At 39.5% G+C, this 26,475-nt stretch overlaps 1 protein-coding gene across 5 annotated transcripts in view; it reads right to left on the bottom strand.

Annotated features, from left to right (window-relative positions):
• Positions 1-26,475, bottom strand: part of NRF1 (nuclear respiratory factor 1) — a 142,856-nt gene that overhangs the window by 58,106 nt on the left and 58,275 nt on the right. For all 5 annotated transcript variants that reach the window (XM_042924387.1, XM_042924388.1, XM_042924406.1 and 2 more), the window contains exons 3-5: positions 24,152-24,266; positions 21,987-22,113; positions 5,056-5,196 (exon numbers count right to left, since the gene is read on the bottom strand). In XM_042924387.1, coding sequence (XP_042780321.1) covers positions 5,056-5,196; positions 21,987-22,113; positions 24,152-24,266 — 383 coding nt within the window. The remainder of the gene's footprint in view (positions 1-5,055; positions 5,197-21,986; positions 22,114-24,151; positions 24,267-26,475) is intronic.

The following is a 26,475-nucleotide window of genomic DNA, read 5'->3' as shown; positions in this document are numbered from 1 at the left end:
GTTTTCTTTTTTGGTCTTTTTCTGGTTTTGATATCATAGCAACACTGGTCTCATAGAATTAATTTGAAAATTTCACTTCTCTTTTTTTGGAATAGTTTGAGAAGAATAGGTATTAACTCTTCTTTATTTTTTTATTTAAAAAATTTTATTTATTTATTTTGAGAGAGAGAGAGAGAGAGAGAGAGAGAGAGAGGGAGAGAGAGAGACTAGGACAGGGGCAGAGAGACAGTGAGAGGATCCCAAGCGGGCTCTGCATTGTCAGTACAGAGCCCGATGCGGGGCTCAAACTCACGAACCCTGAGATCATGACCTGAGCTGAAGTTGGACACTTAACTGACTGAGCCATTGAGGCAACCCTCTTCTTTAATTTTTTTTTAAATTTTGTTTTGAATGTTTATTCATTTTTGAGAGACAGAGTGACAGACCGTGAGTGGGGGAGGGGCAGAGAGAGAGGAAGACACTGTATCTGAAGCAGGCTCCAGGCTCTGAGCTGTCAGCACAGAGCCCAATGCAGGGATTGAACTCACAAACTGAGATCATGACCCGAGCCAGCCGACGCTTAACCGATAAGCCACCCAGGCGCCCCAAGAAATCCTTTTAAAACAGTAAATGTTCAGTGTAGATGAGCTGAAATACTCAACCTGAGTGATGATTACAATATAGTTTTATATAAAGAGAGACAGAGAAAGCACTGGCAATATGAACTCAACCATTCATTCCATTTCTGTTACTAGCTTGCTTCATAAATTGCTTCCTCTCTTTATGCCTCAATTTTTCAATATTGTCACCTGTATTGTCCCACTTCATTGCCGAGCCAAATAAAAATTCCAGATTCACTAACTTTCTGTAGGTGAAAAATGGGTGAGAAATGGTATGTTCAGGTTATTCAAAAGTTAATATAGTTTGCATATAGTTAGTATTAATAATTGGTAATAATATCTTTGTGTGATGCTTTAGTTTTCAAACTACCTTCCCTATAATATTTTTTCTTCCTCTGACTCCATAAAGTAGGAGGGGATAGATAACTCTCACTTTCCAGATAATCACGGGTAGTATTTTGGTTCTACAGTAAACAGATTTATATATCTCTAAAGTTTTATACACACACACACACACACACACACACACACACACACACAGGCCAAGTTTTGTGTGCATGGCTAAACAAATGAAATTGGTTAACTCAATTATACATTCCCTGAAAAAAAAACTAGCCCTTCCCAAAGAAACATAAAATGAAGTGCTAAACAAAGTACTGAATAAAGCACTCAAAGTAGAGTACATAAGAAATGTTATTTTACAAGCAGTTAAAACAATTGGAACCCTCTATCCCACAGCAATAGAGAGCAAGCCAGCATTTTTAGTGTCTAATATTTCATTGGATAATAAACTTCTAGTCTCTTTTGGGAGCTGTTCTTCTTGCATGTAAACACTAAACATCACTACTATAATTTATTCAAGCACATTGTTCCCAGATTTTCCTATTATAAACAATGCCACAAACATACATCTTTGCTCACTGAGAGGGCATGACATACACGTGTTATGTCTTGATATGCACTACCAACCTGCTTTCTGGAAAGATCGTACCACTGCACATTTGTATTGACAGTGTGTTAAAATGCCCATATTCCCATTCCTTTTCCTTTGGAGGTTTGGCCTGAAATAACACCATGCTTTTCTGCCATTAATAGTGAAAAATCTTAGGATCGATTACAAAAATGGTAACTGGCTCACATTAAGAACAAGTATCTGAGGAAAAATAATAATAATAATAAAAAAAGGTTCCAAGGAGAAAACCTGGGAACCAAATATTCAGAAATTCCCATTTAATCAGGAGCTGGAGTTTTCATTGCCCTGCTCACTTGTCACCATCTGTTTGTTTTGTTTTGTTATGTATTATTTTTTAGTCATGATCTGTGATGAGAAGAGAAAGAAAGGAATGTAGGATGATAAAGAAAATGCATGCCCCCAACAAAGTACCAGCTTCCCTTGGATCCATCATTACACAAAGCTCTCCTGAGTGTATATTTCACAAAAATGGAAAACAACACAGTTTCAAATGTTTTACCTCCAGCATGAAAATTAAACTGTTCGTTCTGACTTCTGAGGCCATCAGCCAAGTTTTGTAATTATCAGTGATATTATTGTTGATTTATATTAATCATTTAATATAATCAAAACCTCAGATTATTTCAATCTAACACATCAAATGTGACAAAGAAGAAAAAAATGCCCATCACAGGAGAGGACATAGTGCCTCACATACCTAACACAGTATTCTTTTTTTTAAAGTTTATTTATTTTGAGGGAGAGAACACATGCGTGCATGCAAGCGGGGCGGGCAGGGGGTGGGGCAGAGAGAGAAGGAGAGAATCCCAAGCAGGCTCTATGCTGTCAGGGCAGAGCCCGATGTGGGGCTCAATCTTATAAACCATGACACCAGGACCTGGGCCGAAATCAAGATTTGGACGCTTAACTGACTGAGATACCCAGGTGCCTCCTGACATAGTATTCTTAAGCAGAAGCTTAGTCAGTTTTACATATACTTTATATCTGAGACACAGAGTAGATTCTTTTCTTTTTAATGTTTATTTATTTATTTTGAGAGAGAGAGCAAGCAGGGGAGGGTCAGAGAGAGGGGGAGAGAGAAAATCCCCCCAAAGCTCTGCTCTGTCAGCAAAGAGCCTGACACAGGGCTTAATCTCACAGTCTGTGAGATCATGGCCTGAGCCAATATCAAGAGTCAGATGCTTAACTGACTGACCACCCAGGTGCCCCCAGAGTAGACTCTTTATATCAATCAGGTAAAAAAAATTCACCTTATGTTTTCTTTCATTACTCAGAATGGTCCTAAGGACAAAATAGCAGGTATGAAGTGACAGGAAAAAAGTTTAGATAACGCTTTCCTTTTTGAACCATTATCTAGATAGTCTCCAAATGTCTGCAGAAAGACCTATGAATCCAAAAAGCAAAAGATCACAATTTAGCTTTACAAAATGTTGTACTGCTTTAGACTAAGTTGCAGGTTCAGACTCAGCAAGAAAAAAAGTGCCACCTCCCAAGTAGCAGCATCGATGTCTGCAGCCAGCGAACACCCCGCTCGGAAGACTTGCAGTCCGGGTACCTACCACATGGGATTCGTTTTACTCTGACCTTTAGGTCATTCACTGAACAGATACTATTATTTAGAATTTAGCTGTTATCTAGGTGCTGCGAGCTGCAGTGGACAGCAGTAAAGGATAGAAAGTAAATCCCGGCTCTCAAATTCTAGCTGGAAAGACGGACTGCAGACAAATATAAATGCTGACGAATAAGAGAGCTCCAGGGTAATCAGTGTTATAAAGACATAAAATATGGGATGCATTAGGAAGTGACTTGGTAGCAAAGAGAAAGCTCCATTAGATGGCATAATCAAGAAAGGCTTGTTTCAGGAGGTGATGTCTGAGCCAGACTTTGAATAAGGTAAGGTTAAGCAGACAATGATGTGGGAAAACAGTGTCTCAGGCAGAGGAAACAGCAAAAGTGAAAGACTGGCCTGGAGCGTTTGAGAAAAAAAGGCCAGTGTGGCCAGAGCACAGTGACTGAGAGGGAAAATGAAGAATGAAGTTGGAAGAGGCTGGATTCTCAGATTATACAGGGCCTCAGAGGCCACAGCAGAGTCTGAATTTGATTCTAGGAATAGTGGGAAGCCATTAAGGAGCTTAAACAAGAGAGTGATGAGAGCCGATTTAAGTTTTTAAAAAAATCTCTGGTGGCTCTGTGAGGTACAGACGGCAGCCGAGCAGGAACAGCAACCAGGAGAGCGACAGAACTGATGAGCTGAAATAGTCTCCATGGGAGAGATAGTCGGTTTGGGTGAGGGTGGTAATGGGAACGAAGAAGAACAGGCAGGTTTAGGGTACATCTCAGAGCTGAACTGACATGACTTGCTAATGAATCCACGTTGCAAGCGAGGGCAAAACAGGGAAACGAAGGGTTGCTCCTATGCCAGCACTTGAGCAACCAGACAGATGGTGGTGCTGTTAACTGATGGGGTCGGGGGGTGGCAGTGATAGGGGGAACTGAGGGTTGGGCGATGAAAGGTCCTGTCTGGGGCACACTGGGCACTGGAGATCAAACAGGGGTATAAGCCGGGCTATAAACAGCATACAGAGGAGATATAAAGCCCACAGGACAGGATGAGACCACTTGGAAAGAAACTAAAGATACGGACATGCCAATATCGATCAGGTGAGAACAGGAAGAAGAGTCAGCAGAAGAGCTGAGCGGGAGCACCGTGAGGTAGGAGGGTATTCAGGAGAGTATGGGGTCAGAAACAGAGAACATTTTCGGAAGGAAGGAATAATCAACTGTGTGAAATGTTGCTGGAAGACACTGAATAAGGAAAGAAAACTCACAAGTGGATTTAGCAAGAGAGGAGTATATTAATAAAGAAATACGGTGGGGTAATGTCACAAAAGGGCATTTGATCTTGATCAAGCTATCACTTTCAAAGCTAAGATATTTAAAACAGACCATCTCAGCAAAATTCCTGAAGTATGCTGATTTATCAGGCTAAGTCCATTTTGACTTCCCTTGCCAAAGAAAGAGGAGAGAACAATGACTCAGGAGGGTGTCCTTCTGAATTTTCCATACTTATTCCCCAGAGAGGGGAGCCTTGGTGACAGCATGGCAGTATTCAGATTTACATGGAAAGAGGAGCAGCTCAGCCCCAAAGAATAACAGTTTGCCTGCTTGATGGTGATTCATCAAAGTACTAACAGTCACCTGTCCAAACCAACTCCAAGCCAAGTTTCTTTATCTAATCTAGTGGCCCAAGTGAAAGAAAAGACCTGTCAACCAAGGAGGAGACCACATCCGTGCTCTCTGGGTGGGAGCATTCTTCCAACACTACATTCTCTTCCCCAAAGCTGTCACCGCCTCACTGTCAGACTCCAGCCTGCGTCTCTCTCTGCTGGTGTCACCGAGCACAAAACTGAGAAATGAGATCTGAGGCCCGCCCACACCTGGGCCACTCGCCTTTCTGTCTCCTCCTCACGGCCCGCCCCTTACCTGGGTCATTTTGTCCACAGAGACTGGAATTCCGTCGATGGTGAGAGGGGGCAGCTCTGAGTTAACCTCCTGTGGTGCAGGGGCGTGTTCTGCCAGGGCAGACTCCAGGTCTTCCAGGATCATGCTCTTGTACTTACGCACCTGCAGGGAATTAAGGGCAGAAATAAACAAGATGCCCGACAGCCAGGGAGGGTTGGTGCCAAGCAACCGGAAGGTGGGTAGGGCCGCCCTCCTCAACCACAGCAGAGTCCTAAGCACAAACACTTCTACAACTAGCAGATAAAAATACCCGACGGCCCCGAAGACATCACACCGTACAGAGTTCAGTGAAAAGATGATGAAACTACAGGTAATAACAGCAGAAAGGAGCCAGTGGGAAGTTTTACAGAAACACTGCTTCTCAGTTAAAATCACGTTTTCTCCATCAACACTGGCACCATCACCTGTTGCAGATCTAACGGGAACGGAATTCTTTATTCTGTGTTGCCCAGGCCCTCTGATAAAACCTAGCTGTGGCAGTTCGTCACCAAAATCACTTCCAAGATCAGCAAGGACTTGCATCTCTAAAACTCTAAGCAGCCTATCTGAAACTGCTGCTACCTTCCTGCAAGGCCAGACTACCCAACAGGTGATTCAGTGCTTGAGAGGCTGGGCTGAAAGCGTCTGAGATAAAAACAAGAAGCATATACTGTAGTTGTATGTCAAAGGTGCCACTGTCACTATAAGGCTCAGGGCCAAAAGAGAGCCCTGCAGGTCATGCCTTCCTCGTTTCTGGTACTCCCTGGTGACAGAGGTCAACTTCAAATCCACGATGTCTCTGGAGCTCAGACATGTGGGTCTGAACCAGATGTCATTGTTCTGACTCCTTTCCTTCTACTACCAGTGAAAGGTCTCTCCAAAGACAGAGAACTTAACAGCAGCGCATTTGTACATACACACATTCTTCCATGATGAGCAGAAATAGGCAGACACAGGACCCTACAACCACCAATAAGGGGTGCATTCACTTACAAGGACACCGGGCGGGGGGAATAAGGACACCTTCGTGGATAACACGAAAGCCAGGGAATTTTGGAAATGTGACAAGGTGAGGCAGGAAACTAACTTGTTTTCAGGGCTCACGCCATTATCTTAGGAAATAAGGGAAGAGAAAATGAGGTATCCCAGAAATTAGGATAATGTTTGAGTCCTGGGTTTTCTACTCCAGACTGGACTCTCAATCAGGACAAGTTTCCTTGTAAGTATCTCAATACGACGGCGAAAAAAAAAGAAAGATTCTCATACTCCACCTCAAGCCTGTGGAAAACTAAAAATCATCGTTGGCTATGAAGTACAACTTTGGCAGTTATAGAACCTTCCAAATAGGTCAACAATGAAGGGGATGACAGAAAAATTGTATAAAGGCGTAGAATCGTTATCATCCTAGAGATTCAGTTTTATCCTGGTTTTTAACAAAAAAAGAAAGTTTGAAAAATCATTGCCAACACGTATTTATTATAACAAAAGCAGCTGGTGTTGCCCACTTAAGGATTTATATGTTCTGCTTTCCAGGTTTCTGTATCTGATGTAGAGCGTTTACACTACCAGCCCACAGAAAAACTCAATCTTATTAGCCTAAGTTCTGGTCTTTGAACTTTAATGTATTAGGTTAAATCATTATATTAGTATGCAGGCCCATAGTAAGGATATATATAAATATATTTATTTATAAAAATAAATTTCACTGTGCTGGAAATACCTGGCATTCAAAGACAGGAAATCATTAGATTATTACTATTACATTATTAGCTAGTTTCAAACAATTTTGGTCATTTTTATGGGTCAGTAAAATTCTAGGAATTTATAACCAGGCATTTTGCTAAACTTATCAGTGCCATATAACTCCTTAAAAATATCTTGAGTATCAAAAAAAAAAAAAAAAAAAATTGTTGGTAGAGCATTCCTCCAAGTAATTTACAACAAAACTTCAGCTGTGACCACAGTATTTTTAAGGTTGCTCAGTAAAGTTTCCCAGAATTATCAAGCTAGTGCTTTAATTCTATCACCTCTGAAATGCATATTTTTTCATATTTAAATGTCCTCTGAAATTGGGATACCTCTTTTTTAAAATTGTTGAGATAGAGTGTGAGCAGGCAAGGGGCAGAAAGGGGGAGACAGAATCCGAAGCAGGCTCTAGGCTCTGAGCTGTCAACACAGAGCCTGACATGGGGCTTGAACCCATGAACCGCGAGATCATGACCTGAGCCCAAGTCGGACGCTTAATCAACTGAGCCGCCCAGGTGTGCCTGAAATTGGGATACATCTTAAAACTGCTGTGGATGAGGCAACCTGGGGCACAGTTGTCACTTCCTGCACATATGAACATGGCTGTTATCCCTGGGAGCAATGCAATCCCTTGCCTTTTCAATCAACAAACCATTGAGCAACATTTGAGAAAGAATGTGAGTCTTGGTTATAGTTGGATAATCTCCCCAGTGATATTTCTGGTAAGATCAAGAAGCCCCAGCATCAAACTTGCTGCAGCTTGGAGACAACAGCAGAGCACTTTCTTTTTCTTTCTTTTTTTTTTTTCAGAGCACTTTCTAAAGACATGCAGCACCACCCATATGCTCTTGATGGCACCGAGGACAATATCACATGAAATGTCACAGCCAATGATGTCTTTGAAACAAGAAGTCATTCAGAAGCACTGAGCTGTGAAAGTGAGGACGTTTTAGGAGTATCAATTTATTTCACTTTCATTTTCCTTTTTATGTATTATATAAAAATGCAATGTGATTAAAATCTATGTCTAAATAAGCTTGAAAAAGTTCTTTCAATAAATATAAAATAAAAATTCTAAGTGATAAGCACTGTGCCCGAGTTTGTCAATGTTTTTTCTTTCTTCATGGTAAATAAATAAGGGTGCATCTTATAACTGCTGATGTCATGATGAAACAGAGGTTTGTTTTTCCAACTTCTATCCTCTATTTCAAAAACCATAGCTTAAGCCTTTATTACTTCATACCAATCTCACTGTCAACTAACTGGTTTTACAAAGTTAAAAACCACTTAAAAACAAAATCAGCTGGTCTGTCTACCAATCTCTCTTCCCCCAATTCATCCTATTGACCAATGACATTTAAAATATCTGAGCCCAGGGTTCCTGGATGGCTCAGTTAGTAGAGCATGTGACTCTTGATCTCAGGGTTGTGAGTTCAAACTTATGTTGGGTATAGAGATTCCTTTAAAAAAAAAAAAAAAAGTATTAAAAAAAAAATCTCAGCCCCTTTGGGACTATATGAAAATAAGTAAGTTTCTGAAACACTGAATATGATTTACTGATCACTTACCAGGTGCCAAGCACTGCATATATGATCTCAATTAATCTTCACACAATTCAATAAGGAAAATTCTAGTATACCCATTGTACAGCTAAGAAAAACAAGGCTTAATGAACTTAAGTAACTTCCCCAAATCATACAGTTAGTATAACAGTAATATAGGTATAAACCAAACTATTTTTTTTTAATTTTTTTTTTTTTAACGTTTATTTATTTTTCAGACAGAGAGAGACACAGCATGAACGGGGGAGGGGCAGAGAGAGAGGGAAACACAGAATCGGAAGCAGGCTCCAGGCTCTGAGCCATCAGCCCAGAGCCCAGCATGGGGCTCGAACCCGCGGACCGCGAGATCGTGACCTGAGCCAAAGTCGGACGCTCAACCGACTGAGCTACCCAGGCGCCCCCCAAACTAATTTTTATCTAGCTCCAAAGCCTGTATGTTCAGCCACTTAGCTATCATTTCTTTTTTTCTCAAAACCATCTCTACAGCTCCCCACTTCTCACAGGATGAAGGCCAAACTCTCAGTCCAGCATTTCAACCTTTCTGATCATTCCCTACTTTTCCACTGGGGCCACCAGATAACAGTTGTGCCTGCCCAGTTCTGTAGACTATGGGGACGGCACCCTCTTAGTTGGCCAGTTTCCTCACTAACTTTTGCATCTAGCAAGTTCTTTTCACCTCTGGGTCTTTAATTCTGCTTCCTATCCAAACATTATCCATCTTGCAAGGCCCAACTCCATTTCCACTTCTTTTAAGAAAAATCCCCAAGTGTTCTACCCATAATTCTCTTACTCCTTTTTAAATTGCTACAAACTCAAATGGTCACTTAGATTGTTATATATACCGTATACAACTAGTGTGTGACATCACTGAGCACAGGGACTGGGTCTTTTATTTAACATATATTATGAAACAGTTGACATAATCAGACATGTGCAGAAGATATATTGACAAGCATTCTCATAACTGCCAGAGATGGAAAGCGTTTAGGGTGTTTACAAGAGCCATTAGAGTTCTGGGCACAGAATGTGCTTGTTGAGGATATAGGAACCGGCTGCTACAAACATAATATCAACAAGCCTTTAGTCTGGTTGAAAAAACAGTCCCCGACAAAATACCATAGTTCTGTATACCTGAAGCTTTTCTGGAGAAAAGACAAGTCTTCAGGAAGGTCCCATGGAAGATTAAAAAAAAATTTTTTTTATCTATGAGCTCCTCTAAAATGAAAAATATATTGCCATCTCAGGTAAACAAAAAGATGCCCCAATGCAGAGCTGCCCTCAGACCCGTGATCCTGAAGCACACCTGGCGTGGAGCCAGGCCAGACTCTGGCCCATGAAGTTATGTTGGCTTCACCCTGTTCTCTCTCCAGCCCCAATGTTAGTCTCTTTCCTCCCCCGCCTCAGTCCAGATTCCTAATTTTCCCCTCGCCCCCGGATCCCTAGTTTTGGACCTTGAAACCTCAAAGGACTTGGATGGAATTCTTATCTCCTCCTACTTTGTACCTAACAGTGTTAGTTATTTGTTAAGTACGTAGATAAATGAAGATTTTTTTACTTTACTATTTTTTTTTTTTTACTTTACTATTTTTAAACATTTTAATTCCAGTAAACATATAGCGTTATCCTAGTTTCAGGTGTACAATATAGTGATTCACCAATTCTATACATTACTCAGTGCTCATCATGGTAAGTGTACTCTTAATCCCCTTACCTGCTTCGCCCATCCACTCCACCCCCCTCTGGTAATCATCCATTTGTTCTCTAAAGTTAAGAGTCTGCTTTTTGGTTTCTCTCTTTTTTTTCTTTGTTCATTTGTTTTGCTTCTTAAATTCCACATATGAGTGAAACTATAAGGTATTTTTACTTTACTATTTTTTAAATATGCTTCCACATTTCCTAACTCAAAGCTATTTTTAAAAACCTATACAAAAAAGTGAATGACTTAGAACAAGAAATCATGACCAACTCCAGGGCTCACCCATCTACTGGGAAAGAAGAATTAAAGACAGAAGAATGATTTCAAAGAAGCTGGTGACAACCCCAGAGCTACCTCTTGCCTCTGTGACTATGACTAATTTCTGTACCTGTGGAACTGGTTAGTCATATCCAGTGTGTCCCCATCTAACTGCTATGGATTATATTTTTTTTAATTTTTTTTAATGTTTATAATGTTTATTTATTTTTGAAGGAAAGACAGTGTGGGCTGGGGGGGGGGGGGGATGGGCAGAGAGAGAGAGGGAGACACAGAATCTGAAGCAGGCTCCAGGCTCTGAGCTGTCAGCACAGAGCCTGACGCAGGGCTCGAACCCACAAACCATGAGATCATGACCTGAGCCAAAGTTGAATGCTCAACTGACTGAGCCACCCAGGCACCCCACTGCTATGGATTATTAACTCTGAGAAAAGAGCTACATCTCCAAAGACTCTTGAAGTTCTTCTAAAAACGGATAGAAATTCTCTCTCTGTTCCTCAACAAAATATTTCTAGGCCTATTCCTACTACACCTATAAAAGTATGGGATATGGCAGTAAGCCAAGAGAATGCCCTCAGGGCACAGCAACTTAAAAAATCTACCATTTGCCAATGCTTCTCATGCCAGCTCTCTCTAAACATATATGGGGGATGATAATCAACTTTAGTTAATTTCTACTGCTCCCCAGTGAGGTAGGTATTATCTTACACATGAGGACACTGAGCAACATATAGGAAAAATCCATGTGCGGAACTATACAAAAAAATCAAAGCTTAAAAACAGATTTCACAAATGTGGAGTTATAGTTATATATGCCCACTCTAGCTTAATACCAACCCATTGGCAAAACTGAATGAGCTTGTCTAAATGTTAATAATGCTATGTTTTACTATGGGAGCCACACCTTCACTTAAGAAGGATATCAAAAAGGGTCAAAACACTCAATGGAGCTGCTCTGGACGTCTTTTAACTTGTTTTTTGTTTTAAAAAGCTGAGGCTTAAGAAGACAAAGGTTTTAAACTGCAGAGAACATTAGATCTGAAAGTCTAGATCCCAAGCGACGTAGAGAAGCCTTGAGCTTCTGGATAAGGAAATCTCGTTCTACATCATAGTCGAAGGCTCTTTCTGAGAGTTTAGCTGGTTTTATTTCACTATCCCACATTACAAGTATAGACATGGCATATGTGACTTCTGAACCCGGCAGCTCCCCCATCCAGCCAGCCATCAAACAAATATTTATTATTCATCTCCTGTATGTGAGGCACTGTGCTAAGGAAGGGCTGTGGACAAAATGGAAAGCAAAATCAGTCACAATGTCCCATTATTGTGTATATTCCTGTTTAGTGGAGAGGACAAACAAAAAATAATCACAAAAATAAATGTACAATTACGAGCCAGGACAAGTACTATAAAGAAGGACACAAGCTAACCTCGTAGTTCTTTACTTCCCAAGGTCTCAATTGAGATCCAACGGAGGATTAGAGCCTAGAAACCAAATCTGCATTGCTGAGTGCTGCCGAATGTTTAAGACGCTTTATTTCATGCAACAAATATTACCGAGCAGCTACTCGTGGCAGGGGGAACGTGCGGCACTGGGAGCACAATGGAGAACAAAGTAGATCTAGCCCCTCCTGTCTTGGGGCTCACAATCTAGCTGGGGACAGACTGATCAAATAATCACACAAATAAGAGTGCATCTGTAATAAGTAGGCGGAGGTGCGGTGAGAGCCTTGGCTAGAATGAGGGGCTGTGACTTATGCAGGAGGTGAGAGAAGGCTTCGCAGAAGAAGTGTCGACTGAACTGAATTCTTAAGTACAAGTCAGAGTTATAAGGTGAGGAAGGAGGTCAGAAAGAGAGCAAATTGGAGTTAAGAGCATACACAAAAGCTCTGTGGAGGGATGACACAGTTTGTGCAAAGGAGTGAGCGGACACTCTTGTGGCTGGAGTGGAGAGAAGCTGGGGAGGGGGGAAGATATGGCTAGAGGTGGAGGAGAGTCACGCAAAGGCCTCCTGCGGAAAGGGAACTGGATGGACACCAGAGTTGGTAGCCAGGCTTGTGGCAATGGAAAGAGAGAAAACTGGGCAAATTTGAGAGCTATTTAGGAAATGGAGAACAAAATAATGGGTATGGGGAAGAGAGGAGAGAGGGAGGTGCCAGAAATGGCTCTAGGTTTCTGCCTTGCATAACTGGATGAGGGACAGACAGACACTGAAATAGACGTAAGAATTTTTTTTTGGTGGAGGAGAAGATTTAAGTTTATAGTTTTGCTCAAGTTGAAGTGCTATTAAGATATCTAGGAGGAGATTTTTCTCTTTCCTGTTCTATTTCAGTGACAATCTTTTGGGAAGTATTTTTGATTATGTCTGTTTTCTGTTATTTGTATCTTTAATGTATATAGAAATAACTTTTCTTTCTTTTTTAAAAACTGCATACAAACATATGGGCATATAGATGGAATTTCACTTTTTTTTTAAGATTTTATTTAAAAAAAATTTTTTTTTAATGTTATTTATTTATTTTTGAGACAAAGAGAGAGAGAGCATGAGCAGGGGAGGGGCAGAGACAGAGGGAGACACAGAATCCAAAGCAGGCTCCAGGCTCTGAGCTGTCAGCACAGAGCCTGACGTGGGGCTCGAACTCACAGACCATGAGATCATGACCTGAGCTGAAGTCGGACGCTTAACCGACTGAGCCACCCAGGCGCCCCTTTAAGATTTTATTTTTAAGTAATCTCTACATGCAGCGTGGGACTTGAACCCACAACCCTGAGATGAAGAGTCACATGCTCTACCTACTAAGACAGCCAGGTGCCCCCAAAATTTCACTTCTATGTCCTACTATCTTTCACCCCATCACTCACTCACCCTCAAGGTGCCCTGATGGCCTCCCCTCTTGTTTCTGCGGGTGTGACCAAGAAGAGGGAAAAGAGGAGTGACTTCTGCTGTTCATTACCACCACCAGAAAAATGCGCTTTAAACTGTCTCCTTTCCTCCCCAGAAAGAAGCAGGTAGTAGCTACAGTGGGTATTTGCTTTATAACAACCATCCTGACCTTTCTTTCACAGGACTGTGGAGAACTGAAAGGTAGCTCTGTTCCGTTTTAGAAGAAGAGGCAAGGACTAAGGAAATGAGATTAAATTTGAAACCCCATATTTAATGCCCTAGACAAACCTATGGAAAATGTAATACTCCATCACCTCGAACACAAATCCCAACAGTGGCTCTATTATACAGAAGTTGGGGAATCTTAGGCAAATCACTTAGCCTCTCTGGTCTAGTACTCTCTTGCAAAATGAAAATAATAATATCCCTACACCTCCAGGTTATTGCCAGAATTACTGAGACTATGTATACTTCGAAGTTTTTTTAATAGTTTTTATAAAAAATGATACAAATGTTAGTAACTTTACTAACCATATATTTGCTATACTATACAAATGCAGAGGTTCCATAAACACGTATAAAATGCAGATTTAATTTTAAAGTAGGACCAGACTCTTTGTATGGTTCCATAACCTGCTTTGTTCATTTAATACAACATCACCATTTGAAAATGTTAAGAAAAAGATCTATGTCGTGATATTTAATGGCAGGATAGCAGTCCTATCTCTGGATGGGCTATCAATTTAATCCCTTATCTTTAAACATTTAGGTTATTCTCAAATTAAAAAAAAATACTATAAAGAGTACAGTGACTAATGTACATACATCTTTGCCCACTTAACCAATTATTTCCTTAAGATAAAATTTCAAAAGGAAGCTGGATTAAAAAGTGTACATTTGGGCACTTTTTATACCAGTTGCCAATCTGCCCTGTAGAAAATTACACAGTTCAAACTGTCTGTGGGGCGTCTGGGTGGCTCAGTCGGTTAAGCGTCCGACTTCAGCTCAGGTCACGATCTCGTGGTCCGCGAGTTTGAGCCCCGTGTCGGGCTCTGGGCTGATGGCTCGGAGCCTGGAGCCTGCTTCCGATTCTGTGTCTCCCTCTCTCTCTGCCCCTCCCCCGTTCATGCTCTGTCTCTCTCTGTCTCAAAAATAAATAAACGTTAAAAAAAAAAAAATTAAAAAAAAATAAACTGTCTGAGATACCAACATTGCAAGATGTACATCTTTTTCACATTTGCCATTCCCAAGCCATGTAAAATGGCTTTCTGTTTTAATTCCCATTTCTTTGAAAATTTTGGGTTTGTTAGACATTTGTATTTCCTCCTTCTGTTTATGTTTTTTTTTTCTCTTTTGTCTTTGGGTGTTTGAAAATAGAATTTTAAATGAAAAATTTAAATATCCAGGAAGATGTAAAGAACAGTAAATAAGTGCTTCTACCCTCACCACCCAGATTCAATAATTGTCAATATTTTGGCATAATTATTTTATCTTCCATCTGTACATATACATACACATGCAATGTTTCTGGGGCTAACCACTTAAAGTATATTTTAAACACTTCTAAATACTTTAGCATGCATCCTGGAAATATAAGGGCATTTTCATACATAACTATAATACAATGATCACATCCTACAGAAATAACAGAATTCCTTAATATCACCTAATAGATAATCCATATTCAAACCTATCTTTGGGTCTTTGTTATTCATCTGTTCATATTTTTATTGACTTTTGAGAGCTCTTTATATATTAAGAATATTAATCATTAGTTCACTACTTACTGTGTGATCTTGAACAAATTACTTAAGCTCTCAAACCCTCAAATTGCTACATCTGTAAAGCACAAATAAGATATATATATATATATAGATATATATATAGATATATATAATAGGATTATTGTGATTAAGTAAAAATCATAAAGTACTCAGCAGAAAACAGGCATGTTAAAAATACTCAATAAATTATAATTGCTGTTATTAATTTGAAAACATTTTTTCCAGTTTGTTGTGAGCCAGTTAATTTTATTTACAGTGCTTTGCTATACACCCCAATTGTAGGCAAGGAGGTAATATGGGCAGAACGCTGAAAAATATTTACAAAACATTTTAACATCAACTATTAAAGGCCTCGTAAAGTTTCCAATCCCCCCCCCCTTTTTTTTTTAACATTTATTTATTTCTTTGAGACAGAGAGAGACAGAGCATGAATGGGGGAGGGTCAGAGAGAGATGGAGACACAGAATCCGAAGCAGGCTCCAGGCTCCGAGCTGTCAGCACAGAGCCCGACGCGGGGCTCGAACTCACAGACCGCGAGATCATGACCTGAGCCGAAGCTGGACACTCAACCGACTGAGCCACCCAGGCTCCCCTAGCATACATATCTTCTATATTAACCTTGTTTATTCTTTTATTCAGATTTCTATATTCTTATTTACAGTTTTCTTCCTTAACCTGACCAAGATTATTAAGGCCTCCTTAATCTGACCAAGATTATTAAGGCCTCCTGCCACTGTCATTTTTAAAAATTTTTCTTATATTTGTAATTTTTTGATCTGCACACTTTGCTTTAATGGTAGTTGAGGCATAAAAAGTTCAGTGTAAATTTATACTGTTTATCAATACCAAATTACCTCTGGTTCTCAGTTAATATTGTCTTGAGAATTTGGCTTTGTCTGATATTAATGCTGTAATCCACGATTTATTTTTGTAGGCATTTGTCTGACATGTCTTTGCCTATTATTTTACTTTTAACATTTTTAACAGCTTTATTGAGACTATAATTCATACACCTTACCTACTAGTTTCGTATGACTGACACAGGTATTGCTAACTTAGTGGCTTAAAACAACAGAATTCATTTTCTTAGTTTTTCACTGGGCTAAAGTCAAGGTTATTGGCAAGCCTGGTCCTTTTGGAGGATCTAGGGGGAGTCCATTTCCTTGTCTTGTCTAGCTGCTCCTAGCCTGTATTCTTTGGCCCCTGACCCCTTCTCTTGCATCCAACCTTTTACTCCTACCAACACATCTTCTATTTCCTTATCAATCTCCCTTTGTCTCCCTCTTATAAAGACAGTGTGGTTAGGCTTAGGGCCTACCTGGATAATCTAGGGCAATCTCCCCCATCTCAAGATTGTTAACCTAATCACATCACAAAGTTCTTTTTGCCACACAAGGTAACACACCAAAGTTCCAGGGATTCAGACCTGGATATCCTTGGGGGTCACTATTCAGCCTATCAGACCATACAATTCACCATTTAAAGTGTACAATTCAACCTTTTTAAGTATATATGTAGGGTTGTGCAAGCATCATCATAATCTAATTTTAGAACACTTTGATTCCCTTTAAAATAAACTCCGTACTCATTGGCTGTCACTTCCCATTCCTCCCTCCCACCTCTCCAACCTGGCAACGACTAATCTACTTTCTGTCTCTACAGACTTGCCTGTTCTGGACACTGCATATACATGGAATCATACAACATGTGGTCTTTTGTGACTGGGCTCTTTAACTTGGTGCAATGTTTTCAAGGTTCATCCATGCTGTAGTTTTTATCAGTATTTCATTCCCTCTTACTGCTCAATAATAGTCCATATATGGATAATAACACATTTTATTTATCCGCTCATTAGCTGATGAACATTTCGGTTGTTCCCACTTTGTGGCTATTATGAATAATGCTGTTAAAAATATCATGTGTAAGTTTTATGTATAAGTCTTGCTGCTATGGACACTGTGTATAAGATTTGTTTTCAGTTCTCTTGGGTAAACCTAGGAGCAGAACTGCCAGGTCATGTGGTAACTCTACTTTTAATATTTTAAGAAACTGCCAAACTGCTTTCTGAAGCATCTGTATCATTTTATGCTCCCAGTAGCAATGTATGGAGGGTTCCAATTTCTGCATATTCTCAACAACACTTACTGGTGTCCATCTTTTTGATTATAATAATCCTGTCTAATTCTGGTTTTGGTTTTCATTTCCCTAATGACTATTCATCATTAGTGCTCATATACTTGCTGGCCACTTCTCTATCTCTATATATATTTGGAGAAATAGGTATTCAGATTTGTTGCCATTTTTAAAAAACTTTTAGTGTAGTTGAAAACAATTTACATGAGTTTCAGCTATTACAACACAGTGATTTGACAACTCTATGCATTATGCTATGCTCATAAGTGTAGCTATTGTCACCATACAATGTTATTATGATACCACTGAGTATATACCCGATACTGTACCTTTCATCCCCAGGACTTATTCATTCCATAATTGGAAACTTGTACCTCCCGCTCCCCTCTACCCATCTGCCCCCCTTTACCTGCCTGCCCATCCCCACCACTCCCCTCTGGCAATCACCAATTTGTTCTCTATTTATGAGTCTGTTTCTGATTGGTTTGGTTTGTTTTTCAGATTCCACATATAACCGAAATCATATGATACTTGTCTTTCTCTGTCTGACTCATTTCACTTTGCGTAATACCCTCTAGAGTACATATTTGTTGTCACAAATGGCAAGATTTCATTCTTTTTTACGGCTGAGTAATATTCCATTGTAGACATATACTACCTCTTCTTTATCCATTCATCAATGGATGGACACTTAGGTTGCTCCCACATCTTGGCAACTGTAAATGATGCTGCAGTAAACATAGGGGTGCATATATCTTTTTGAATTAGTGTTTTTATGTTCTTCTGTAAATACCCAGTAGTAGAATTACTGGATTGTATGGTATTTCTTTTTCTCTTTTTTTAATTTTATTTATTTTGACAGACAGAGAGAGCGAGTGGTTTGGGGGCAGAGAGAGAGAGAGAGATAGAGACAGAAAGAATCCCAGCAGGCTCCATACTGCCGGCACAGAGCCCAATGGTGGGGCTCAAACCCACAAACAGCAAGTTCATGGCCTGAGCTGAAACCAAGAGTCCGACAGTTAACGGAGTGAGCCACCCAGGTGCCCCTGGTTATTTCTTCTCAAAAAAAAAAAAAAAAAAAAGAAAAAATTTAAGTTTTATTTATTTTTGAGAGACAGAGAGAGAGAGAGAGAATAAGTGGGGGACAGGCAGAGAGAGAGAGGGAGAGAATCCCAAGCAGGCTCCACACTGCCAGGGCAGAGCTCGAACCCATGAACCACGAGATCATGAACTGAGTCAAAGTTGGACACTCAACTAACTGAGCCACCCAGGTGCCCCTCTATTTTTAATTTTTTAAGAAACCTCTATACTGCTTTCCACAGTGGCTGCACCAAAGTATATTTCTACCAACAGTGCACAAATGGTGTTTCCTCTACGTCCCCACCAACACTTGTTACTTCTTGTTGTTTTGGTACTGGCCATTCTGACAGGTGTGATGTGACATCTCACTACGGTTTTGATTTGCATTTCCCTGATGATGAATGGGGTTGAGCATCTTCTAATGTATCTGTTGGCTACCTGTAGGTATTCTTTGGAAAAATGTCTACTCAGGTCCTCTGCCCCTTTTTTAATTGGATTGTTTGGTTTTTTGGTGTTGAGCTATGTAACTTCTTAATGTATTTTGGATATTAACTCCTTAACAGATATATCATTTACAAGTATCCTCTCACATCGGGGCACCTGGGTGGCTCAGTCAGTTGGACATCTGACTTTGGCTCAGGTCATGATCTTGTCATTTGTGAGTTTGAACCTTGCACTGGGCTCTGTGCTGGCAGCTCAGAGCCTGGAGCCTGCTTAGGATTCTGTGTTTCCCTCTCTCTCTCTGCCCCTCCTCTGCTCATGCTCTGTCTCTCTCTCTCTCTCAAAAACAAAATAAACGTTTAGAGCAACGTCTTAAAAAAAAACAACAACAAGTATCCTCTCACATTCAGCAGATGGCCTTTTCATTATGTTGATGGCTTCCTTTGTTGTACAAAAAGCTTATTTTGGTGTAGTCCTAATAATTTATTTTTGCTCATTTGCCTTGCCTGAGGAGACACATCCATAAATATCTTGATGAGGCCAACGTACAAGAAATTACTGCCCATGTTTTCTTCTAAGAGTTTTATAGTTTTAGGTCTCACATTAGGTTTTTAATCCATTTTGAGTTTATTTTTGTGAATGATGTAAGAAATGGTCTAGTTTCACTCTTCTGCATGTAGCTGTCTAGTGTTCCCAGCACCATTTTTTGAAGAGACTTTCTTTCCTTCATTGTATATTCTTGCCTCCATGGTCATAGATTAATTGACCATATAACAGTGGATTCATTTCTGGGCTTTCTATTCCATTCCATTGATCTATGTGTCTATTTTTTGTGCCAGTACCATACTGTTTTGATTATTAAAGCTTTGTAATATATTGTGAAATCTGGGATTGTGATACCTCCAGCTGTGTTCTTCTTTCTCAAGACTGTGTTGGCTACTCGAGGTCTTTTGTGGATCCATACAAATTTCAGGATTATTTGTTCTGCTTCTATGAAAAATGCTATTGGTATTTTGATTGGGATTGCACTGAATCTGTAGATTACTTTGGGTAGTATGGACATTTTAACAATATTAATTCTTCCAATCCATGAGCAAAAAATATCTTTCTTTTTGTTTGTGTTGTCATCAATTTCCTTCATCATTGTTGTATATTTTCCAGAGTACTGGTCTTCCACCTCCTTGGTTAAGTTTATTCCTAAGTATTTTATTCTTTTTCGGCGCAATTGTAAATAGAATTATTTTCTTCATTTCTGTTTCTGCTACTTTGTTATTAGTGTATGAAGTGCATCAAATTTCTGTATATGAATTTTGTATCCTGCAACAATTCATTTATGCATTTGAACAGATTTTTGGTGGAGTCTATAGGGTATTCTAAATATAGTATAATGTCATCTGCAAATAGTGACAGATTGTTTGCCATTTTAAAATTGGGCTGTCTTTTTATTGTTGAATTCTGAAAGTTCTTTATATATTCTGGATTCAAGTTATTTGTCAGATACATAATTTGCAAATATTTTCTCCCATTCTGTGGATTGTCTTTTCACTTTCTTAATGGTATCATTTACAGCCACTCTGGACATTTGTGGTCAATGTAAGTATGTCACATAAATTAAATACAGTTGGGTTTTGGTTTAGATTATTGTTGTTCCATCTGAAAGAAAATCTTTGTCTTTCTCAAAGGAGTTAATCTATTTATATTTACGATTTATAACAGAATTAATTGATCTCACTTAAATTACTTTGTTCTATATATTGTGTTTTTTTAATTCCTTTTACATGGACTTTTTTTTTTCTCTTTAGTGTTCTGAAGACATATGTTGCTTCCATTTCTACTAGTATTTATTCTTTAGCTTGTATTTATCAAATGTCAGTCAGTGAAAAAATAGCTACTGCTTTTTATCTCAGTCTAGTTTATCATACAATAGTTTGCTTCTGTTTCATAGAGTCTATACCTTTTTGTACTCTATGGAAGACTCCAACAATTTCCCAAAAACTTCTTTTTGATTTTTTTTTTTTAAAGATTTTAAGTAATCTCTACACCCAACATGGGGCTCAATTTACAATCCTGAGGTCAAGAGTCATACACGCTCAACTTACTGAGCCAGCCAGGCACCCCTCTTTTCAGTGAGTAATTTTCAGAGGTATTTTTCTGAGTCTTCTAGAGGAGTCTTTTTCATAGGTCACATTACTATTAGTAGTAGTAAAATTATTTTAAATTTTTAACACCGAAGAAAAGAAGACATGCCCAGATTTCATGTTTGTGAACATCATGACCCTAATGAGTGCTTCTCAGGTGCCATTTTGAGGTAGAAGCCTTCCACCATATTCTTCTAAGGAAAGGTCCTAATATGCATCCCATTCTAGGGCCTCAGGAATTTTTGGCAAAACACGAAAATGTTGAAAAGGAACCACGACATTTGTATGTGAAAGAAAAACCAATAAACAAAATTTCACTAATCAGTCATAAATTCCTAAAATATCTGTATTTTATATGGGAGAAATCTAACGAATGTCTCTTTAGCTAATAAATGTTATCCTAATAAAAACAAAATATAATTTAAATCTGGACAGACCATTATTCTAAGTTATTTTGGCCAGAGAAAAAGCAGTTCACATAGCATAAGTATGCAAGGGTAAAATATCTTTATCAACTTAGCTATGGATAGTTAGGCAATCAAAATATTCAACTCTATTTCTAAACTGAAGCAGAGTACTAAATCGATTTCTTTGAAGAAATGCAAGAGATTTAAATAGGCAACTCAAATACGGACAACCAGTAAAATGCTTCCTGAGGTTTGTCTCATGAAATTTGTATTGTGGAATTATTTCCCACTTTGTTTCTGACATAAATCAGTAACTTTCTTACAAAACCTGCATGGGTTTCTTAACAAACATAATACCACTTTCCCCCCTTGCGTCTGATAGATAGCAACGTATCTATCAGATAGGATATCTAATAGGGTAGAATATGTGGTTATAATAAGTAGAAACAGAAATAAAGGCTCCTGGCTGATTCAGCTGGTGGAATATGTGACTCTTAATCTTGAGGTTGTGAGTTCAAGCCCTGTGTTGGGTATAGAGATTACTTTAAAAGAAAAAAATTTAAAAAAAAAAAGAAAGAAAGAAAGAAACAGAAATAATCCTTTTTATTTTGATCTACATAAAGTAGCTTGAAAATGGGTCCCACTCCCACCCCTGGATGAGGGGAGGATAGGAGTAATAGCTATTGTACTAGACAGAGGATCAAAAGAATGAACAACAACCCACAGAAAGCAAAGAGTATCTGAGAACACAGCTGAGTCTTCTTACCACATTCTCCAAAGGTGCTGCACCAAACACTTTAAAGACAGGGTTGGGTTTGGAGGGTGAGATACAGAGGACAATAGCTTGCTGTCCCACTCGAGTAGTATATTCATCCAACGTGGCTCGGAGTTTCCTGAATCAGAGAATGAAAAAAGAATAAAAACAGTTAAAGGAAATTATGGTGACACAGAAACAAAACTTACTTTGACAATGTATTCTGATTAGATACAGGTGTTTTGTTTTGTTTTGTTTTATGTGAAATGTGAAAAGGGGAGCGTGAGGTTGGATAGCTCGTTCATTTAAAATATGTGCATACCTCTGTCCTAAAGACCAATGACTAGCCCACTGATATACGGGTTGGCCACAAGTTTGCTTCAGGATACAGACGTGACACAATGTTGAACATGGAGAGTATAATTCTTCCGGAACCACCAAAGGGGTTTTCTCTTACTGCTACTTATAATAATAAAGATTACTGTTGAGAGGTATTCTTGTAGACTTTATCATATCATCTCCACGCTTAATGAAACTCACAAACTGTGAGACGTAAGCCAAAGTCAGTCACTTAACCAACTGAGCCACCCAGGCGCCCTGCTCTATTAGTTTTAAGACACTATAATTTCTGTCCTGGATCACTACAATAACCTCCTAATTACTCACCCTGCTTCCTTTCTTATACACCCAAATTCTATTCTCAACATGGCAGCCCAAGGGATCCTTTTAAAATATACATTAGGGGGCGTCTGGGTGACTCAGTGAAGTGTCCTACTCTTGATTTTGGCTCAGGTCATGATCTCACAGTTTATGAGATCTACCGCCCTGTCAGGCTCTGCGCTGACAGCTCGGAGCCTGCTTGGGATTCTCTCTCTCTTCCTGCACCCCTCTGCCACTCCCCCTCCCCATACTCTCTTTCCCCCTCTTCTTCTGCCCTTCCCCCAACTAGCACTCTCTCTCTCTCTCTCTCTCAAAATAAATAAATATTAAAAAATATATATATATAAATCAGACCATATCACTGCTTTGGTCAAAAGCCTTCACTGACTTCTTGGGGCACCTGGGTGGCTCAGTCAGTTAGGCATCTGACTTGATTTTGCCTTAGGCCATGATCTCAGTTTGTGAGTTCGAGCCCCACACTGGGCTCCGTATTGACAGTATGGAGCTTGCTTAGAATTCTCTCTCTTTCCCTCTTTCTCTGCCTCTTCCCCCCCCCGCCTCAAAATAAAGACATAAACTTAAAAAAAAAAAAAAAAAAGCTTTCACTGAATGCCCATCTTACTCAGAACAAGAGTCAAAGCCCTTATACTGGACCAAAGACCCCATGACATGGCTCTCTACTACTTTTTTTTTTTTTTTTTTTTTTTTTAAGAGACATAGAGTGAGGGTGAGTGGGGGAGGCAGGGGGAAAGAAAATCTTAAGCAGACTCCAAACCCAGCACGGGAGCCAATACAGAGCTCGATCTCACGACCCAGAGATCATGACCTGAGCTGAAATCCAGAGTCAGACACTCAACCAACTGAGCCACCCAGGCGCCCTTTATCATATATACTACTACTCTGACTCAGTCTCCTCTCATTCTCTCCCTGACTGTTCCCCAAACATGACAACCATGTTCCATCCTACTTCAGAAACTTTGTTCTTGCTATTCCCTCTGTCTGAAAAGCTCTTTCCCTAGACATCAACAACGCCCTTGCACTTACTTCAGATCTCTGTTCAAAGTTTGCCTGTCAAAGAAGACTTCCCAGACCACCCCTGTAAAATAAACCACTCTATATCCCCAAGCCCCAACCTTTCTATTTTCCTTACTCCACTTTATTTTTTCCCAAAGTATCTACCTTCATTTGACATTTTTCTTCCCCCCCCCCCCCCCACTAGAATAAGAGCTCTTTAAGGGAATCTGTTGTGTTCACTGTTCTATTCCCAAGGCCTAGAACAATGTCTGGCACAGAGCCGGCATAAAAATTTTCTCTGAATGAACTGAAGTGATATTATACATCTGTTCATCATTTCTAGTTTCATTTATTTAATTCCATAGGAGTACTCTGAAGTCTAACTCTGCCATCGAGGGATCTAACTCGGTATCCTCAATGCACCAAATAACATATGTTCTAACTGTCATCCGCACCACGAAGCGTTTGAGGAACAGCAACGATATGGCTAAGGGAGCCCTCACCGAAGCAAACGTGTTTGCTGTCTCTTCCGGATAGATGGATTAGACTCAAACACATGAGGCCGTTTCCGTTTCTTTCCTGTTGCCACAGCAGCAGCAGCAGCCATTCCCACGGGACCTGAAATAACAACGTATGCGCGACATCAGGCAAAGCCTGTGAACTGTACAAGACAGAAAACAGAGGTACAAAAAAGGCAGCACTTATCTAATGTCTTCTCAATACAGAATGTTCCTGATATGATCAACATACTTCATTATTGTGCAACATGAGTCATATTTTCATTTACCAATAAAACAATGAATCTAAAAAAGTGATGGGCTTAAACACCTCCCGACCATACACTAGCTAAATTTTACATCATGTTTTGGTTGCCAGCATGCCCATACTGTTGAGGCAATATTCTCAGAGGTGCCAGATGAAACTGCAGCACTGAGAGGAAGAGCTTGCCAAAAGAAAACAAAGTCACAGATTTCAAATCTCACTGCCATCCCTGTGCCCCTCTTTCCATTACCCCAAGTTAAAGAAGTCAGAGACAGTCATTCATACTTGGATCTCAAACAGTAACAACACCTGTATGAGGAATATCTGGAAGAAAATTATCTTAATTGGATATTCTTTCCTTACATATCTGAGAAATGTGCCTAAAATGGAGTTGTTGATCACAAAAAACCTGACGCTGGCAGGAAAGAGATGACAACCATGCCACTCTTAAGGAAAGCATGTTAATAAAAGTTGGTCTGGCTTGCCCTGAGATTAAAATGAAGCGTAGGCCCTAAGGAATTATTGGAGTCTCTGATCCATGGGACCTCAATATATCAAGGACATTCCATTTTTTTTTCTTTTTTTAAGCAGATGATCCACTTTTATCTTTTTTTTGTAAACCCTATAAAAAGCTAAAATGAAAATTATATTTACTCACATTTATACTGGCATATGTGTTATATATGTTCTAAGTGGCTCAATTAAAATAAGCCTCCCTGGGGGTGCCTGGGTGGCTGTTAGTTAAGCATCTGACTTCAGCTCAGGTCATGATCTCACGGTTCATGAGCCTGAGCACTGCGTCAGGCTCTGTGCGACAGCTCAGAGCCTGGAGCCTGCTTCAGATTCTGTGTCTCCCTCTCTCTCTGCCCCTCCCCTCCTCACATTCTGTCTGTCTGTCCTTCTCTCAAAAATAAACATTAAAAAATATTTAAATAAGCCTCCCTGAAAATCTAGACAAATCTCTCTACATGTTATTTAGTAGTATAATCAGTCTGACTTAAATAAATTCCTCTAAAGAGCCCCAGAGCAAGTCAAAAAATAAATTCATCCTTTTTACCTTCTTTTCCAACATAAACAGCTGATAGATGAAAAAATCTTACTGATGCATTTATCCAGCATTTTATTTTTTTTTAATTGTGATAAGAACACTGAACATGAGACCTACCATATTAACTTTTTAAAAATTTTATCTTCATTTATTCCTTCTCTGATGCTCTTCCTTTTTTTAATTTTATTTTTTTAATCTACCATATTAAAATTTTAAGTGTATAAGATAGGCACTATTTTGTACGCCAGATTTCTAGAATTTATTCATCCTGCATAATTGAAACTTTACACCTGTTGAAGAACAACTCTTCATTTCCACACCCCCGTCCCTGGCAACTACCATTGTACCCCTGTTCCTGCGAGTTTGACTAATACCTCATATAAGTGAAATCACGCAGGATCTGTTCTTCTGTAACTGGCTTATCTCACTTAGCATAATGCCCTCAAGGTTCACCCATGTTGTTGCCATATGGCAGGATTTCCTTCCTTTTAACGGTTGGATAATATTCCATTCTATATAGGAGCTCCTGGGTGGTTCAGTCGGTTAAGCTTAAGTCTTGATTTTGGCTCAGGTTATGATCTTACAGTTCATGAGAGCCCCCTGTCGGCTGTGCTCTGACAGCACGGAACCTGCTTGGGATATTCTCTCTCTCTCCCTCTCCCTTCTTCCCTCCCTCCCTCCCTCACCTGTTTGCACACACACTCCCTCTTTCAAAATTAAAAAAATTAAAAAAAAAAAAAACATTTAAAAAGATATCCCCTTCCAGATATACACATTTTCTTTAGCCATTCATCTATTAGTGAACATCTGAACTCCTTCCACAACTTAGCTATTGTGAATAATGAACATGGGAATGCAAATAACTCTACGAGGTCCTAATTTCAATTCTTCCAAATAGATATCCAGAGGTGGAACTGCTGGATCATAGGGCAGTTCTATTTTTTTTTTTTTTTAATTTTTTTTTTCAACGTTTTTTATTTATTTTTGGGACAGAGAGAGACAGAGCATGAACGGGGG

The sequence above is a fragment of the Panthera leo genome, chromosome A2, assembly GCF_018350215.1.
Source record: "Panthera leo isolate Ple1 chromosome A2, P.leo_Ple1_pat1.1, whole genome shotgun sequence".
NCBI lineage: Eukaryota > Metazoa > Chordata > Mammalia > Carnivora > Felidae > Panthera > Panthera leo.
The sequence above is the reverse complement of the archived record's forward strand: the minus strand, read 5'-3'. Positions and strand labels throughout refer to the sequence as shown.